Here is a 21,129-nt window from a genome sequence, read left to right on the forward strand (position 1 = left end):
TCAAAGGTACTGGTCACTGATATGAAATAAATAAATAAATAAATAAATAAATAAATAAATAAATAAACACCTCATTTTTAATGATGAATTGCCATCCAATAAGTAGGAGATCTCCATTCAACCAAAAGAATCAAGATTTCCTACCACATGAGTTCGACTCTTAGCAATGCTATTGAGGGACTCTGTGGGGCAGTGACTGAGAATGGGATCTGGATCTAGATTACTTGAGTATAAATCCAAGTTCTAACACTTATCAACTATGCATAGGACCTTGGAAAAATTACCTACAGGGTTTGTGCCTTAGTTTCCTCATGTGTAAAATGGTAAGAGTAGTATTATTATGATTGTTTTGTAGAGTAAATATGTCTAAAATATCCGGAGTAGTTGGTTCAATATACACTAGTTTGATGTGATCTGGAAGAAAGTATTTAACCTCTCTAAGCTTCATCAGAACACACCTTAGGACAATGCCTGGCATTAAGTTTTAATAACACTGACATTTTTTTTTTAATTTTAAGGACACCTAAGAGTATATTAACCCACATAATCCCAAAGGAGTAGTTGGAAGTATTTTGCTGAAACACAAGGACCCAGACCTTAATTAATCCCTTCCATTCTGAGTTTCTCAAAAATTATTATGCTTGTTTTAATTCTTCAATTTCAGGAGATAGCAGAAATTTAAAAATATATAAATTTCAAGATGTTTAACTTTAATTTGAATAAAAATGAATATAGGGTTCTCTTTTTGCTAATAAGGGGAATCACAGACACTAAATTTCTAACAATTTAAGCTAAAATGATGGATTTTTAAAAATCAGGAAATATGGGAAGATGGTGGTAATAGTAGCAGCAGACTTTTTGAATGTTTCTTTTTTGTTGTTTTTTTTCCCCCCTCAAGTTTTAATTTAAATTCCAGTTAGTTAACATACAGTGTAATATCAGTTGCAGGTACAGAATTTAGTGATTTATCACTTACATACAATACTCAGTGCTCATCACAAGTGCCCTCCCTAATGCCCATCTGAATCTACACATAGAAAGAGAAACTCAGTAAAAGAACCAAAATACACCATCAATTGTAAAAACAAGGTAACAAGATATCCTTACAAACTTCAAGATTACAAGTGGCTGCAGAGAGGCCATTAACTGCCAAAAGACCTGCATTCTCCCAGTGTCTGCACAGGAGGGCATAGGGAGGCAGTGGGGAAGCTGATGTACCTAACAGCAGGAATGCCACAAAGTAGCCAACAGGTGGTCCTGGTAAAGTACTGGGCTCCAGTATGAGAGCAGCCTCAGAAGTTTTCCCCTTTCCCTTGCCAAATCCATGTAAGGGGCCCCACTACAAACGGAAGTACCTAGAGCATTGTAGCTCCTGTGAACTCTCAAAACTGACCACCTAGGATACCCCTTCAAGACAGGATCCAAACTGAGGATGAATTTCTGAGTGGAATTCACATTGTGCTGAATATGGCTAATGGGAGCAAAGAAAGAGGTCTTGATAAAAGTGAGGATATGGATCAAAGTCAGGAAGTCAGAGAAAGCAAGCTACCACATTTTCAATAGGACACAAAACCAACAGAAGAAAGAGGCCTCTGAAGCGAGAATAGCTAACTGAACTTACATTTCTTTCCAAAATTCAGAAAGAAAATGAATTTCATAGAAAAAATAGCAAAGAAAGGTAAAATCTCATATGAAGTTATTTTAGTTAAAAAAAAGGATAAAGAACAGAATAACATTGAGAGGCAATGAAAGTGTACCATAAAGACTTGCTTAAAAAGTAGCATACTAAAAAAAAAAAAAAAAAAAAAAAAGTAGCATACTATTTCAAGTAAGCTTAATGGCGTTAGTAAAGTGATACATGAGATCAAGAATAGCCCATCTGAATCAGAATAATTCAGAAATGAGGTGATGTCATTCAACAAAAAACTAGAAATAACAGAAAAAAATCATTTTCCAATGAAGACAAACTGGAAGGAACACAGGAACAAATAAATTCAACCAGTAAAGCCTTAAGAAAAGTAGAAGGCACAAAGAAACTTTCAAAAAATAATGAAAGGGGTAAAAAGAATGTGATAGGAAATGACAAGTGTTAAAGAGACATAGAGAAGATCAAACATACAAAATGAGCTCCTAAAGAAGAAAACCAAAGCAAGAGAATAGACCATGTATAAACACTTAATTCAAGAACACTGCTTTGAAATTCAAAATGAACCATACATTTAAATAGTGTATCATGTATCTGAGAGCATCAATGTCTCAAAGTGATCTATACCAAGGCATATTTTTGTAAAGGTATTGGACATTAAAGAGGAATATCCTTTGGGTATCTATACAAAAAAAAGAAAAGAAAAGAAATGACTTTTTTGGAAAGATTTTATTTATTCATGAGAAACACAGAGAGAGAGAGAGAGAGAGAGGCAGAGACACAAGCAGAGGGAGAGACAGGCTCCATGCATGGAGCCTGACATGGGACTCGATCCTGGGACTCCAGGATCATGCCCTGGCGTGAAGGCAGTCAACTGCTGAGCCACCCAGGCATCCCGAAATGACTTTTTTTTTAAGATTTTATTTGTTTATTCATGAGAGACACACACACACACACAGAGAGAGAGAGAGAGAGAGAAAGAGAGAGGCAGAGACACAGGCAGAGGGAGAAGCAGGCTCTATGCAGGGAGCCTGATGTGAGACTCCATCCCAGGCCTCCAGGATCACGCCCTGGGCCAAAGGCAGGCGCTAAACTGCTGAGCCATCCAGGGATCCCAAGAAATGACTTTTATAAGAATATCATCAGACCTTAAAGGCAATACTTTATTCCAGGAGAAAATGGAATACTCAAAATATCAAGGAAAGAACATGTGACACGATGAGTCTGTAGAGACCATAACTATTTTTTTTTCAAAAATTTATTTATTTATTTAAAAGAGAGAGAGCATGTGTGAGCACATTAGGGGAAGGTCAGAGAGAGAGAGACAGAGAGCAGACTCCCCACTGAGGATAGAGCTTGACCCTGAGATCATGACCTGAGTCAAAATCAAGAGTCAGATGCTCAACTGACTGAGCCACCTAGGCACCACAGACCACAACTAATTTTTTAGGGTAAAAGGCCCAGATAAGCTTTTTCATGAAACAACTCAAAAAATACTGTTTTCAGGGGATTTTTCCTAAGGGATCTGGGGGAAAAAGTGGCTCAGACAACCAAAATAACTAGACTTTCTTCAGCATATTAATTCATGATGAGCATTAGTTACTTTTGCAACCAAGTCAAAAATGAATATTAAAAGAGAGACATTATAGTGTACAATGTCTATATGATTTTAATACCAACATATCATAAATCAATAAAAATACAAGGAAATCTGTTTTAAATCCTTTCAGTAATCCTAAATGAATTGTGTGAGTTAAAATAAAAGATGAGGCATGTATATACACAGATATAGACACACATACGTATCCATAATGCAAATATAATTGTCTTATCTCTGCTCAACCAGAAACAATGAACAACATAATAGTAACTAGTGCCCAAATTGTGATCTTGAAATACTATTCTTCTTTGAAATAATCTAAGAAATTTTAGAGAAATGATGTCCAGGGCAAGAACTACAAAAGATGAGCTTGAAACATCTTGCTATGCTGGGTATCAAGGAAATTATCTATAAATATTAGGACCATATTAGACCTTAGAAGTCAAGATGAAGGGACTTCCTTCTTGCCATAGATAGGACAATTTAAGCTTCAATAAGAATGATAATTGCAATGCACTGAAGCCCATGAAATGTGTTAAAATTGTGAATTTATGGGGTGCCTAGCTGGTTCAGTTGGTAGAGCATGTGACTCTTGATCTCAGGGCCATGAGTTCAAGCTCTGCATTGGGCATGGAGCCTACAAAAAAAAAAAACATGAATTTGTAATGATTTTTGAAAATTGGTCATTTTTTACATTGATAAGGAATCAATTAATTATCTTGATAACCAGATAAATAAAAGGAAAGATTCAAACATTTATTGTTTTCCTTTACAGCACTGTTTCACTGAGAAATAAAACAGTAGAGGAGATGAAGTGATTCTTTATGAAATGAAAGAACTGGGAAAACCCCAAAGGTAGAACTAGAACAGCACTATTTTATAACCCTAATTGATAAGTCTGACATCAACAAAACAGTGAAATCCAGACATCATTTGTCTCTGATAAAAGAACAAATTCTCACCAATATACTTGCCAGAGATCAGAGTTTGTGTTAGAATACACTCAGCAAGACCCAGCCTGTGTGAAAGTCTGCAGTTCAAATGGCCTGAGCATTTCAAAAATAAATTCTAAGTAAAAGAAAGGGGTATGTGGAGAATGTACATTTAAAAGAGACTTAGATGACAATACTATATTTTTAAATGAGCAAGATTAAACTATAATATAGTTAAGATAAGACTAGAATGAGTGATTAGATTTTATAGATATACAAAAAAAATACTACAGAAGTCAAGATAGTGGTTACTTTTAGAGGCCTGGAGAGATGTAATTAGGATGGAGACACATGGAAGGAATTTCGGTTTTTGGCCTGAGTGATGGTTATGAGGATATTACCATGATAATATGCCAAGCTATGTATGGTGTTTCATTTTACAACAAAAATAACCTTTAAAAACTCATCATACACACACACTCTCTACTGTGAAGAAAGACAGGAATATATAAATCCATTAAACAAAGTAAATCCACTGACCCTCGCAGATGAACAGGTGCCCAAACCACCCGATGCCCTAAAGTTTTCTGCCACACCTTTAGGATTTTGAGCCTCTCTTTGATGACTGTGTGAGGCATGGGATATAGAAGATAAAGCCTGGAACCTGCCCAAAGAGACCCCCACATAAAATTGAGCCCCTGAAGAGCTAAATCAGTATAGGATGAATAATAAATAAGACCTATAAAGGACTGAACAAGAAAATTTGATGTTGTGTGGACATAAAACCAAAAACAAGGCAACTCTTATGTGAATTTATTGCCATCAATAGAACACTGGGCACTCTGAATTATTGTCTCTATGTTCTCTATGTATCTTAAGAAAGAAACAAACAAGCATACACACACACACTCACCAACAGATAATTTAATTAAGTTTGCTATTTTTCTTTGGTGATTGGAAAACCTCTCTCAAGGACTTAAAGAATTCTCATGTATGAAGGCCCAAAGATATGAGTGGCTCAAAGAATAATCAAAAACAGATAAATACAAATCAGTAAAAACACAAGAAAACAACTTTGAAGAAATAATGCAGGATGCATTCCAGAGAAACCAGGAGAAATAAAATACAAAAGAGAGTAGGACACATATAGGATGAAAAGGTCTATCATGCATCTAAACAGAATTCCAGAAGGACATATACAGAGAAGAGAAAGCATTCTGGTTACATTTGTACTTCAATTGTCTATGTTAGAAAAAAAAAGGGGGATCCCCGGGTGGCTCACTGGTTTGGCTCCTGCCTTTGGCCCAGGGCGTGATCCTGGAGACCTGGGATCAAGTCTCACATCGGGCTCCTGGCATGGAGCCTGCTTCTCCCTCTGCCTGTGTCTCTGCCTCTGTGTGTGTGTATGTGTGTGTGTGTGTGTGTGTGTGTGTGTGTCTTTCATGAATTAATAAATAAAATTGTTAAGAAAAAAATAAAAAATAGAAAAAAAGTATAAAAACAAGCCAAATGATTAGAATAAAGGAAACTATAAAGATAAGAAACCAATGAAACAGAAAACAAATATGTAATACAGAGGACCAATGAAGCTAAAAAGAAACATTCCTTGAAAAAAATAAAATAAAATAACAGTAAAAATCTAACTCCTTTTATAAAGCTAGATTTATCACACATGCTCTGTAAAATAGGAAGGAAAATGAGAGGCCAATCACATGGATGACCATGGACACAAAAATTCTAAAAAGAATAGGAACTGAATCCAGCAATATATAAGGGAGATTAATATAATAACCAATTTGAATTTATCTCATGCATATGGTATTGCTTTCTACTAGACAATGACATACACCAAAGAAGAAAAATCATTATCTCAAAAGATGAAGAAAAAAGTAGTCTGTAAAATTCTAATACCTGTTGAATTTATCACATTTGGATGAAAAGGAAAATCCTGAAGATACTATCTGCAAAACAACCAGCATCACCAGTGCTGTTCACCACACTTATTGGTGACTTGTGGTTGGCAGTCACTTTGAGATCAGAAACAAATCGATGATGCCACTATTCAATCTACTATCTCTACTTCTATTCAGTACTGTTCTGAAGGTTCTAATCAGCATAGAAAGGACCAGAAAAATATATAACAAAGTATAATCATTGGAAAGAACGAAACAAAATTATCATTACTTGCAGATGATAATGCCTCTGCAGAATTTCTTCCTCACAACAGACCCTTCAAGTAAAGTTTATGAATTTAAAAGTTTAGCCGGAATCTTGACTTAAGATTTTGAAGCAAGAACCTTGAAACAAGATTCTAAAGTGAATTTCATTCTACTATGCCAACAATGATCACTTAGAAAATACAATTTTTAAAATACAATTTTTAAAATATCACCAAAAACTGTAAAGTACCTAGGACTTTATTTAAAACTGACAGCCAAACCCTTCATGAAGAAAATTATGAAATTCTATGGACAGGCATTCTAAAAAAAACAAAAACAAAAAAATTAAATATAAAGAGATTGTTTGAGATAGACGTGTTGTTGTAGTATCAATTGTCTTTATACTGATTTATAGATTCATGCAATTTCCATGAAAATTACAACACAAAACTTGATAAAATGATTCTAAAATACATAGGCAGGAACAAAGGTCCAAATACAATTCAGACATTGTTGAAGAAGAACAAATTTTAGAGTATGTGCTCTCCCAGATAGCAAGATTTATACCAAAGTTAGAGCAATTTAAAAAATCATTGTACAAGAATTGACATACAGATCAATAAAATAGAAAAGAGATCTAGAAATCCACATATAGGGAAAGATAGAACAGGCTTTTCAAGTCAGTGAAAGAAATAAACAATAATGACTGGTTATATATATGAAAAAAATCAAAATAAAACTGGATCTTTACCTCTCATCAAACCACAAAATCATTTCCAAAATAATGAAGACACAATTGCAGTTTAACACTATGAAAACAGTAGAAGAGATAACGGGACAATATCCTTAGGATATTCTAGCCTATGAAAGGACTTCTTTAAGAACATACCAAAGCTAGATACCATAGAGAAAATATTAATAGGGCCCCGCTGGCTCAGAGGTTTAGCTCTGCCTTCAGCCCAGGGCGCGATCCTGGAGACCCGGGATCAAGTCCCAAGTCAGGCTCCCTACATGGAGCCTGCTTCTCCCTCTGCCTGTGTCTCTGCTTCTTTCTTTCTTTCTCTGTATCTATCATGAATAAATACATAAAATCTTAAAAAATATATTAGTAATTTGTTTACATTAAATTAAAGAATACCTATTCCTCAAAAAAAGTTTGGAAAGATAAACCACAAACTGGAAAAAAATTGCAACACGCTTATCAACAAAAAACCTTTACCTAGAATCTGTAGAGATGTTTATGAATCATTAAGAAAAAGAAAACCTAGTGGGAGAAAAACGAGCAAAAGAAATAAAGCAACATTTCACAGAAAAGTAAACACAAATGGCTTATATGAAAAATAGTTAATCTGACGTGTAATCATTTAGCACAAATTAAAACCCCAAGATAACATTTGACACTCCCACCAAATTGGTAAAATATTTTTTCATTAGTTAACATCAAGTGTTGGCAAGTATAGGGATCAATGGGAGCTCTGACTAGAGTTGTGAGAGTAAATTAGGATTACTTTGTAAAACAACTTGTCATGATGTGATAACTTACACAGATATATAACCTACCACCTAACTATGCCATCCCCAGGCTTAATCCCTAGAAGAATGCATACATATGGAAGCCAGAGGAGTTATGAAAAAGAATGTTCATAATGATATTGTTTACAATAGCAAACAAACAAAACCAAAAAACCCAGTCTGTGCAAATATTCATCAGAGTTTGGATATATAAGTTGTTTTATATTCATACAATAGAATACTATACAACATGAAAAATTAATGAAATAAATGTACGCAATAAGGCACTTAACAAGGATGTGTCACAAAAACATTCTGAACAAAAGAAGCACAGAAGAATTTACCACAGGGTTCAATTTATGAGAGTTCAATATAAGCAAATCTCTATACATATAAAGACACATATATCTGGAATACACACACACATTCATATGTGGAATATGTGTATACGTAGTAAAATGATCACAAGAAACAAGGAAATTATTTAAAAAACAGAACAGAGGTATCTCAGTGGGAGAGGGAAGAGAATGTAAACAGAAAGGGAAATATGAAGTTTCTAGATGACTACCAATGTTTTATATCTTAGGCTGGGGGCTGGGCATGCCATAGTTCCTTTTGGTTATCATTTAAACTAAGCTGATAAATTTTGTACATTTTTATGAATATTATCTATGTCAGTAAAACTGCATGTGTATATGTTTACATTGGAGAAAAAAACCATCTATGATGTTTGAGCCAAGAGATAGTTATTGATATATTAAAGAGTGGTAGGCCACCCAACAATGTGTTGTTTGGAGTTGTTTTTTTTCTTGTCTAACCTCCTGCAAAGTAAAACTGCCTCCAAGTCTGATACTGGACCCTTTGGGGACTTACTCTAGTGACTGTGGTCCTTAAAATTTTACTTCCAGATGCCTGCTACTCCCATCCTTGTCTACTGTGTTACTATTGCAACGAAAAAGCCACCATATAATGCAAGAACCATTATTGCCAACCGGTCTAGGAGGGAGGACAGGAAGGGGGTGCCTGCTTCAGACATCTAGGGGAATCAAACAGAGTGTTGGCACTTCCTTGTGAGAGATTCAGTGACTGTCCTGTATTTTGTAAGTGAGCAGACGTTAGTTGGAAGATGACCCTCTGTGAATGCACTGGTGGAGGAGCAGCAGCACAGGGGCATTCTCAGGGGTCCCCACAATAAGGTGGCCAAGATGACAAAACAGAATCTGAGAGCTCAAGCAGAGCAGCCTGGGCACAGGAATTATGCTCCTGGAGCAATTTAAATGATGAGGTGATAGGCTCTAAATGCAGAGGAAACTCCTAGGGCAGGGCAATCAATCACTGCCAGGCTTATCTTTTGACAAGGGGTAGGACTCCAGCTTGCAGCTGTAACATTAAAATGTAATGTTCCCACTGGGATTTGGTGTGGCAGGTTTCCCTGAAGCTTCGGTTTCACTCAGTTAACTAATTATGAGAGAATGTGACATTGGTATTTGCTTTTTCTACAGGGACAAATCATTCCCAGCAGGAGAGACAGGTTGTTATTTTTGTTCTGTTTTGTTTTGTCATTAAAAAGAGATTACTTACACAGTAGTAAATAAACTCTTGTTAGAGGGAATTTTTTTTCTTTATAATTCTATTCACCTTAATTCTGACAATCATTTCTTTTGTTTTCCGGAGATATGGTACATGAATGAGCAAGAGTTGGGTATTAGAACTGGGTTTGAGGGCAGCCCCGATGGCGCAGCGGTTTAGCACCGCCTGCAGCCTAGGGAGTGATCCTGGAGACCCGGGATCGAGTCCCACGTCGGGCTCCCTGCATGGAGCCTGCTTCTCCCTCTGCCTGTGTCTCTGCCTCTCTCTCTCTAGCTGTGTCTCTATGAATAAATAAATAAAATCTTAAAAAAAAAAAAAAGAACTGGGTTTGAAAATTAACTCTAGCTATGTGATCCTAAGCAAGTTATTTAAGTATCATGAACCTTTTGCCTCCCACTAAAAAATAGATGGTAAAATGTCTACTGTGTACTATTTGTTAAATGAGATGAAGTAATATAGTTGAAGTATTTTTAGCACAGTGTGTCTGCATCAAAAGTGCTAAAAAATGTTAGCCTTTATTCTTAATGACTCTGATACTATATATACCAATAGGAACATTTTATATTTCACTTATGCCTTATATGGTCAGTTTCCTATATGATGCCACATGTAATCATGAACTGTATTTTTACTTCGCCACTATAAGCTGCATTGTGCATTAACCATTTTACTCTTCCTTACCCAGATGTTCAAAGGTTTCCAATGAAAACACAATATTTATTTTTTTTTAATTTTTAAAGATTTTATTTATTTATTCATTCATGAAAGACACACAGAGAGAGGCAGAGACACAGGCAGAGGGAGAAGCAGGTTCCATGCCTGCAGCCTGACATGGGATTCGATCCTAGGTCTCCAGGATCTCGCCTTGGGCCAAAGGCAGGCGCTAAACCACTGAGCCACCCAAGGACCTGAAAACACAATATTTAATGATAACATTGAAGGAAACAGTTTTCTATCTCTCCTTCTCCCCCAGGACACCTTTTAACTTTTCAAAGACAGTGTCCAATGCTGAGCAAACATCACAAATAAACTCACACTTCCTCATCCACTGCCTGGATGATATCAGCATTGTGTTTGGGGTGCTTTTAGCAAACTGGAAAATGATTTCACAGATGATCTCCCCTTGAACTCATAATCCCATGAGGTAGGCATGGTAGATATGATGATCTCCACTTTACAGATAAGGAGGCAGGAGGTAAGAAAGGGTAAATGACAGAGCCATAATGTTCAAGCCTATTTTCTATGAAAAGTAATCTGTGGGAACTGAGAATACTGGGCATATTGGACTTTCGAAAATTAGATTTTCTCAAGAACAAAGTCTGTTTTGAAGTTAGCCAGCGCAACCGTTATTAGAGAGAAAAGTAAGATCACTGGTAGTAAGTTAACAAAATAGAAAGTCAAGAGGCATGGGGCATTATATTCCAATGTCACAATCCATTTGCCCAATGAACCTCAATTTTTCTATTGTTAAGTTTGAGAAAAGAAAACTGTTACCTCTTACCATTTTTAAAAGCACACATATTGCAATATCATTATCATGTATAAATGTAAGCTTGATAGAATATTCAGGAGATTTAATGTGAACCACAGAAAATATGAGAACCTAAAAATGTATAAGCAGGAGGAAACATATTTTAAGTTCTAGTAGAAAATCTTGGTGATAAAAGAAAAGGTTAAGAATATTTTCCTTTTCCTTGGGTTAAGAATACTTTTCCCAAGTATACATGGGCTAGAAGATGATGGAAAATTAATAAGATTAGATAAATCAGCACTGTAATTTCACCTTATATATTCAAGTAGTTTTTGGAAGTTGTAGAATCGACGAAGAATCATGGACATGTAATAACTTTTGAAGCCATGAAAATATAAAAGCCCTCAAATTTGGATAATATTTCCTTAACTAGTCACATATACTAGTTCTTAAAATAATTAATTCTGAAGTGCTATTCATACTGAGCAAGTCTTTCTGGTGATAGTCATTTTTCAAGGATTTCCAAGGATGCCATCACTTGCTCACTGATAGCTCATAACCCCTTAAGAATTCCTAGCGAACTACAGAATAACAATTCAGAAGTCCCCTACACACTCCTTTGTTAGGAATAGGGGATAAGTCTAATAGATTGGAAGGCCAAAGCAAACAAAAGTCATTTAGGAGAACCCTAGATCGAAATAAAAACGAAACACGTTTTGAGTCCATGGAAATTAGAAGCCCAAGGATCTCTAAACACACAATAAAAAATCTAGTCAGACCAACAATGATGAGCGAAATAGCATACCGTAATAGGTCATCATTAGGTGGTTGGTTACCCAATTCTGACTTAATAAGTTTAAACATGATTTGCCTATGATCCTCAGGGATGTGATACATCTTCATTTCAATATTACGAGAGATCTTATGATATGGCACGATATCCAAAAACTCCCTCTCTTTGTCCTTAATTCATTCACTTAATAAACATTTGGTGAATGTTTACTGTTTGTTAGGATCTATATCAAAGAACTCACAGCCCAGCATGGGAGACAAGCAAATCAAGCATCAAATTTACTATTAAATTCTAGAAGAAAAATTTTTCATGCAAATGGTAAGTGGATCAGAGAGCTCTCAGGGAGGATGAAATGATTAACAAGGTCTCAAATGGTAAATGTAAACCATGTATATCACAAAAAGGAGTAGTTCTGTCACAAAGAACAGCATGGATAAAAGCAGGACACAGGAAACATGGTGAGTTTCAGAAATTAGTTGCAATATACTGCATGGCTTGCGCATTCAGAAGGGGGAAAAGATGCCATAAGAAGCAATAAGCAGTAGCAATAAACAAAGATTCCATCAGTTAGGATTTCCATTCCACATTAAAATACAATAGTGGAAACCTGAATACAACGACTGATCTTTTGATAAGATTTCAACCCTTAGGCAATGGGTGCAGATTTTTGCTACAGAACAGACAATGTAGTGCTATCCAAGTATACAGAGAACTAGAGGATAGAAAGCTAGGGTATGGATAGCAGTTTTAAGATAACTTTAAAAGTCCAAATAAGACATGGAGAAACCCTAAGCAACAGCATTGGGGATGGAAAAGAGAACAGAGATAAAAGAAATACAAAAACCAGAGTTAATAAAATTTAATGACCGAATAGACTAAAGGGATGAAGAGGGAAGCTTATAGCAGCTTTCATGTGTTGTATTTAGCTGGCTGAATGCAAAATAGTGCCCTCACTAATTAGGGATGGCATGACGAGGAATGCCAGTATTACTCAGAGTCCTACTATCTTCTCACCACTTCCTTCACCACTAGACTCATAAAGCTCCTGGAGGGAGAAAATTATGTCACGTACCACATGTGTTTGCACATAGTTCCTAATATTGTATAACATGATTACATAGTATAATGGACCCATTGTAGACACTTAAAGTGTACATTTTTTGAATGACTGACTGAATAAATGAACTCTAAAAGTTGGATGTGACAAAACTATATATTTTATCCTTTTAATAAAATAACTATGTCTTAAATGTGAATAACTCACCTTAGCTGGGTAACAGTTAATACCTCTGTGGATTAGGTTCATTTCAGACCTCTAGTACTTTTAGCAAATTCCAACATCCAATCTTGAAGAAACTTTTGGGAATGTCTACTACAAACTCTCATTTTAAAGATGAAAATCTGTGATCCAGAGAAGTTACACAGCTAGCCCCAAGTCACAGAAAGTATCCAGTCATAAATCAGGCAGATACATAAGCTTCATAATATTTGTCAACCAAATTGGTTATAATAGATTGGAAGACATCACATTTAGCTAGGATGCATTGAATTTTTAAAAGTGCATGACACTCCACATGAAAAAAAAAAAAATACTAGACCAATGTCTTAGAAACATTTCCTTAAATAATTCTTTCTTCTGACAATGAAATGTAAGGAACGGAGCTCAACTTTTAATCTTGAATTAGTATAAGTAAGACAGATTCTTACCGTGATCTTCTGAAGAGACTGGTGACCTAAAACGAGATAATAAGCATGATAAATGTTTTGTAAATAATACTAATAATTACAAATGCAATAATGATCAAGAATAATCTCCTAGGAATATTACCCCCCAAATTTAATTAAATACAAAGTCAATATAGTAGACAGTGTAATTAATTTGTTGGTCACATGGTATTTTCTAATTGATCACTCCCAAAGATTACCTTGATTGGTTGGGGTTAATAAAATTCCAGTCTACTGCACAGTGTCATGGGACTGCAACGAACTTAAGTCTGTATTTATCACACACAAATAGAAAAGTCATAGAAATGTGATAATGGATGGAATGCTGTGATGTCACCAAAGGCCAAGCCTTCAGAGAAAATACCAGGGATATAAATAAGCACTAGACTGTGTGCAAGTAAAAAGAAATCTACTTGGACAGTAAAAAATGAGGCAGAAGTAAAACAAATGATACGTACCCTTATCATTATTGTTTTTTGTTTTCACTATTCGTGGAATTTAAGGTTTACGTGAGCATGACATAGAACCTCTTTGTACTGACCTCATAGCTCTAAACCTTTAAGAACCAGGATGAGCAAAAGAGTGATCATTGGGGTCCCACAGAACTTTTATATATGGATGACTTCTGCAGCTCCAATTATGTTAGGAAGACACTGATGAAGCATCTTATCGACCCTTTCTCAATAAAAACCTTTCTTTCTTCCTCAGCTAGCCACTGATTGAGTTACTCTGAGCAATACAGATTCATCCTTGAGGATGAATTTCCCTCAAGCTTGAAAGATACAGTCTTAAAAAAAAAAAAGAAAAAGAAAGATACAGTCTTGACTCTACCATATCATTCTTTCCTTGGGATAAAGGGAGGTGTATAATTCTGTACTAACAGGTGATAGAATTTTGTAGGGAAAGGCAAGAAACCAGGCAGGAGGCATCCTCTCTTCTACATGATCAGCCTCCTGAGGTCCACAGCAGGAAGATGACCAAAGAGAAATGCAAGAGTTTAGTAACACATCCATTTGCATAACTCGTGCCGGGGCAAGAATGATTCCATGGAGGCACAGTGGTTAAAGGAAGATTTTAGCTACTTTGGGATGCTTGAGAATGCTTTACTTTATTTACTGCTCAGTAATATTTTTGTTCATTATGTAAGTGATGAGTAAGGTGTAAGGACACAGCAGTAGTGGTGGGAAAGATAGTGGCAAAGTGTCAAATCATTTCAACCTTACAAGTTTCTTCAAGTGAACTTTTGCATGTGAAAACAACAGAGGGTCCCAAGCTTTGGTAGCGAGAAAACTGACATCAGGGTGATGGACACAGGGAGCACCGAGAGGGAACCTGCCATGAGCTAAGTCATCTCCACAGAGTCCACTGCTTGAGAAATACCACTTGGCCTCCCCAGGTGAAGCCAATCTGTGTTCTCCTCGGGATTTCCCTCTTTCATGCTATCACACACCAGTCTTCACACACCAGTCTTCCCCACTGGGTTGTGAACAAATAGAAAACTAGGACTATTTCCTACATGGTACAGAATGGGCCCCTGATTAAAATTTGTTGAACTGAATTAATTAATGTCAGCACCACCACAGTGGTGCTTAGGCTCAAACATATTCTGGAGGGCCTCAAAAAAATCATCATGTCACCTTCAAACTTTCTGCAAACCAGGTTTGCCAGGTCCTAGGACAACCATGACGGAAGGGCCTAGTGAGTGAGACAAGTTCCAGAATAAGGATAATGGGAGCACTCTCAGAATCAAAAGACATCCAATACACCCAGCAACAGAGACCCACGATCTGCCTTAGTGGTTAGGAAAAAGAAAGGGGGAGACAGTGCTGAATCGAGGTAAATAGGATTGAAAGGTGAGTCTAATGAGAAATATGTATTTAAAATAAGATAATTTCTTAAGATGCTTAGGGCATAAAAAGAAGTCAGCAACAAGGTAACATCTTTAGCCCTGGTGTATTCTAATGGGAATTAAGCAATAAGACTTGTTGGACTGTTGGCAATTAACTTCTACAGGAACAAAGAAAAATCCATGCCAACAGACGGCTAAATGTTTCAGGTAGAAGGCTTGTAAAGCAGGGCTTTTGGTGCCTTTCTGTGAAAGCAAAGAACTAATATTAAATCTGAAAAATTCCAGATGGCTTCGTTCAAGTCCCAAGGGGATGCAATCGTCCAGGCAGTGGGAAGAACTATCAATTTCAGAGTGTTTTCTGAAGATTAGTCATGTTGAGTTTCTGTGCTGAATGTCTCCCACACGCCTGGATTTGTGGAATTTTAAGACATATGGAGTATTTCAATCCTCACTCAGTATTTCACCTTTCACTCTAACGAGTCACTAAATTATACTACTGAGACATGCACATCATCCATTATTGCTGGAAATGGGCATAAAAAGTTTTACAGAACTTAGCTCAGGAGAGAGGAAAATTCATGCGATCAGCAATAGAAGTAGTTATTTTTAAAACAGAGTGGTTGAACTCCAGGAACAGATAATCTTCTTCAACCTGACAACTGAGGAATGCAGGAAAGTTCACTCTTATTCTTCCCACTGCACCTGCAAGACTTGTGGTTCTGTTCCAGACTGTTTATTTCTCCTCCACGTACACTTTATCTTGGGGATAGCATCGCTCTCATAGTGCAAACTATGACTATCATTCAAATAACTCCAGGATTTAGAGTTCTTACCTCTTTCCTCAGTACTAGTCTTTTATGACAGTCTGTAGAATATTTATACTTGATTTTACTTAGTTTCATTTGCTTTGTGGTTCTTAAAAACATTTTTTTTTGCATTTCATTCAAATTCAGCAAAGTGAAAAAGCAGAAACAAAATCTCATGTCCTTAGATTTCAAAACCTCTCTCCTATTTTAAATCTATTTATGTTGATTCAAACCTACATAATAATTATTTGAGACCCTATTAGGTACCAGCCCTACACCTTGTGATGAGGATACAGAGATGAACAAGATACCGACTTTAAGGACCTCAGTCTAGTGAAGGAGAAAAATAGGTAAATAAAGGATTATACTGAAAAAAGTATAATCATCAAAACATGTGTGAAGTAAAGAGGGAACAGGAGATAGAGAGACCCATTTATTCCAGAAGAGCAAAAGAAGACTTCAGAAAGCAAGAACCATGTGAGCTGGGCTTGGAAGGAAATGCAGAAACTTGTTAGGTAAATAAGAAAGGAAAAGAATCTCAGGCAGAAGGACCAGGCGTATGACAAGGAATCTGGGTAGGAAGTTTTGTAATACGTTATCAAGCAGATGAGTAACTCAGTGTTGCTAAAATGTAAAGGAGTAATAAGTTAGGCCTGGAGACAGAAGAGGCAGGAGCCATTTCATATATGGCCTGACAGGCCATTTCGAAGCACTGGTAATTTACCTCCTAAGCTAAATGAAGTGAGTTTCCGAAGCAGCGAGGTCATACATTTTCATTGGTGCTTCTCATCAGGCAGGCTGTGCAGAGTGGAATAAAAAAAAAAAGCAAGAATAAAGGTGGAAGATGAGTTAGAAACTATTACTGCAAAGCTTCTGCTCTTCTCTTTGAAATTCATGAAAAGCAACAGGGAGGGGGGCGCCTGGTGGCTCGGAGGTTGAGGGTCTATCTTTGGTGCAGGGTGTAATCCTGGGGTCCTGGGATTGAGTCCTACATCGGGCTCCCTTCATGGAACCTGCCTCTCTCTCTCTGCCTCTCCCTCTCTCTCTTTCTCTCTCTCTCAAATCAATCAATCAATCAATCAATCAATCAATCATCTTTTTTTTTTTTAAGACAACAGGGAGAATAAGAAAACAGAAAAGGAAGCATCGTCTTTGACTAAGCCAGAAGATGCTCATAAACCAAAATCATCTTTAAAAAAAGAGCTACCAAGTAGGGGGAAAATTCGACCACGTTTCAGAAAGACAAGGAGAGCATATTTTGATCTCAGTCAACTCAAAAGATATGAGCTACACTGTGCACCACAAAATCTGGCAGAAAGCCCTCTGCTCTGAGCCAGGTGTCCTGTTAGTCAGAAGTAGAATCAAATGCCAGAGGATAGCGCTGCTAAAAAGAAATTGAAAACAGACCCAAAGTCAAGCTTCCAGAAACACACCAACCCACTATCCCTAATTATCCGTTCCAAACTAACAGTTCCAAAAAGAACTCCTCCAAAACAAATATGAGTAATGAAGAAAAGACAGCATGATATCCACACGAAAATACTCCAAGAAGAAAGCAGGATAAGGATCTGCTGACAAACAAAACTTAAGGTGGGAGTACACTAAAAAGATGATGGCAGGGGGTAGGTAAAACTATTAACAGATCTCCATAAAATTTTAAAATGGAAAAAGGGAAGGAGGGAAAGGAGGAAGGAGTAACGGATGGAATAGAGCCTCTGTGAACAGAAACATAAGGAAGAAATATAATGATTATGAAATAATCCTAACACTCTAGCAGAAGAAAAGAGCAAAAGTTGGTCCAGAATATTTGAACAGGTAAATTATAGAAAAAGCTTGAGGGCTCTTTCCACTGTGTCACCACTGCACTAGGAAAAGGATATTAAGAGAAGGTAAGAGATGAATAATAACTACAAATATATTAAGATATAAGCCATTCATTTATTCCTCTATTCAAGTAACTGCTTTGTGGAAAATGTCTTGCTGTTTTTCCACTTTGATTTACTTTTCTGTGATTTTTTTTTTTTTTGCTTTTTAAGTTTTTTCAAAAACTCCAGTTAGTTAACATACAGCATCACGTGAATTTCAAGTATACAGATATAGTGACTCAACAATTCCATATATCACCCTGTGCTTATCATGACAAGTGCACCCACTGATCCCCATCACGTCTTTTCCCCATCAACCCACTCACCACCCCTCCTGTATCCATCAGTTTGTTCTCTGCAGTTAATGTCTGTTTTTTGATTCTCGCCCCCCTTTTATCCTCCCTTTGCTCATTTGCCTCGTTTCTTAAATTCCACGCAAGTGAAATTATATGGTATTTGTCTTCCTCTGACTGGCTTATTTCACTTAACATAAAACTCTCAGCTCCATCCATGTTGTTGCAAATAGCAAGATTTCATTCTTTTTTATGACTGAATAATATTCCTCTCTCTGTGTGTGTATGTGTGTGTGTATACCACTCCTTTATTCATTCATCTATCAACAGACACTTGGGCTGCTTCCATAGTTTGGCTATTGTAAATAATGCTGCATTTATCCTTTCAAATTAGTATTTTTGTATTCTTTGGGTAAATACCCAATAGTTCGATTACTGGATCATATGGTAGTTCTATTTTTTACTTTATGAGGAACCTCCATACTGTTGGCCAAGTGGCTGCACCAGTTTGCGTTTCTACCAACAGTCACTGTGGTTTTGATTTGTATTTCCTGATGGTGAGTGATGCTGCCCATCTTTTCATGTGTCTGTTGTTGGCCATATAGATGTCTTTAGTGGAGAAATATCTGTTCTTATCTCTGTCCATTTCTAAATTAGCAGATTTGTTTTTTGGGAGTTGAGCTGTATATGTTCTTTATGTATTTTTAATACTGAACTTTTATTGGCTATGTCATTTGCAAATATCTTCTTCCATTCCATAGGTCGTCTTTTAGTTTCATTGATTGTTTCCTTTGCTGGGCAGAAGCTTTTGATTTTGATGTAGTTTATTTTTGCTTTTGTTCCCCTTGCCTGTGGAGACAGATCTAGAAAAAAGTTGCCACAGCAAATGTCAGAGAAGCTACTGTGTTCTCTTCCAGGATTTTTATGGCTTGAGGTCTCACATTTAGGTCTTTAATCCATTTAGAATTGATTTTTGTATATAGTATAATAAAATGGTCCGGTTTTCCCAACACCATTGTGTTTCTCCCAACAGATTGTCTTTCTCCCACTGGATATTCTTTTCTGCTTTTCTGAAGATGAATTGACCATGTAGTTGTAGGTTTATTTCTGGGTTTTCTATTCTGTTCCATGGATCTATGTGTTTGTGTTTGTGCCAATACCATACTGTTTTAAATTCTACGGCTTTATAAAATAACTTGAAGTATGAAATTGTGGTGCTTCCAGCCTTGTTTTTCTTTGTTAAGTTTGCTTTGGCTATTGGTCTTTTGTGGCACCAAACAAATATTAGAATTATTTGTTCTAGCTCTGTGAAAAATGCTGTTGGTATTTTGATAGGGATTGCATTAAGTCTGTATATTGCTTTGTGTAGCATAGATATTTTAACAATATTTATTCTTCCAGCCCATGAGCATGGAATGTCTATTTCTTTGTGTCATTTCAATTTCTTTCATCGGTGTTTTATAGTTTTTAGAGTATGGTCTTTCACCTCTTTGGTTAGGTTTATTCCTAGGCATCTTATTTTTGGTACAACTGTAACTGGGATTGTTTTCCTAGTTTCTTTCTGCCACTTCACTATTGGTGTATAGAAAAACAACAGATTTCTATACATTGATTTTGTATCCTGTGACTTTATCAATTCTAGCAGGTTTTTTTTGGTGGAATGTTTCAAGTTTTCTCTATAGTATTATGTCATCTGCAAATAGTGAAGGTTTTACTTTTTCCTTGCCAATTTGGATGCCTTTTACGTCTTCTTGTTTGATTGCAGTGGCTAGGACTTCCAGTACTATACTGAATAAAAGTAGTTAGAGTAGACAAATTTGTTTTGTTCCTGACTGTAGGGGAAAAGCTCTCCATTTTCCCTTATTAAGGATGATACTAGTGTGGGTTTTTCATATATGGCCTTTATTACGTTGATGTATGTTCCCTATAAACCTACTTTGTTTTTATCATGAATGGATGTTGTACTTTGTCAAATGCTTTTTCTATATTTATCGAAATGATCAGATGGCTTTTATCCTTTCTCTTATTGATGTGATATATCACACATTGTTGATCGATTTATGAATATTAAACCACCCTTGCAACCAAGAAATAAATCCTACTTGATCATGGTGAATGATTTAATATATTGTTGGACTGGGCTTGCTAGTATTTTGTTGAGGAGTGTTGCATCTATGTTCATCAGGGGTTTCAGCCTGTAGTTTTCTTTTTTAGTTTATTTGGGTTTGGTATCAGGATAATGTTGGCCTCATAGAATGAATTTGGAAGTCTTCCTTCCTCTTCTATTTTTTGGAACAGTTTGAGAAGAATAGGTATTAACTCTTCTTTGATCAAATGTTTGATCAAATTCAACTGTGAAGCCATCTGGTCTTTGCCTTTTGTTGGGAGTTTTTTGATTGCTAATTCAACTTCTTTGTTGGTTATAGGTCTGTTCAAATTTTCTATTTCTTACTGTTTCAGTTTTGATATTTGATATGTTTCTAGGAATTTATCCATTCCTTCTAAGTTGTCCAATTTATTGGCATATAGTTTTTGATAATATTCTTTTATAATTGTTAGTATTTTTGTGGTGTTGGCTCTTCTCTCATATGTATTTTATTTATTTAAGTCCTTTGCATTTTTTTCCTTGATAAGTCTGGCTAGACGTTTATCCATTTTATTGATCTTTTTCAAAGATCCAGCTCCTGGTTTTATTGATCTGTACTATTATTGTTTTTTTTAGATTCTATGTCATTTAATTCTGCTCTAATCTTTATTATTTACTTCCTCCTGCTGGTTTTAGGCTTTGTTTATTGTTCTTCTTCTACCTCCTTTGGGTATAAGGTTAGGATGTTTGAAATTTTTCTTGCTATAAACTTCCCTCCTAGAACTGCTTTTGCTATATCCCAA

The 21,129-nt window shown here is 36.1% G+C and overlaps 1 protein-coding gene across 1 annotated transcript in view; it reads right to left on the reverse strand.

Moving 5' to 3' along the window:
- Positions 1–21,129, reverse strand: part of DGKI (diacylglycerol kinase iota) — a 428,861-nt gene that overhangs the window by 44,218 nt on the left and 363,514 nt on the right. The window contains 1 exon segment of the mRNA XM_049094866.1: positions 13,410–13,435. Coding sequence (XP_048950823.1) covers positions 13,410–13,435 — 26 coding nt within the window.

The sequence above is a fragment of the Canis lupus genome, chromosome 16, assembly GCF_003254725.2.
Source record: "Canis lupus dingo isolate Sandy chromosome 16, ASM325472v2, whole genome shotgun sequence".
Lineage (NCBI taxonomy): Eukaryota > Metazoa > Chordata > Mammalia > Carnivora > Canidae > Canis > Canis lupus.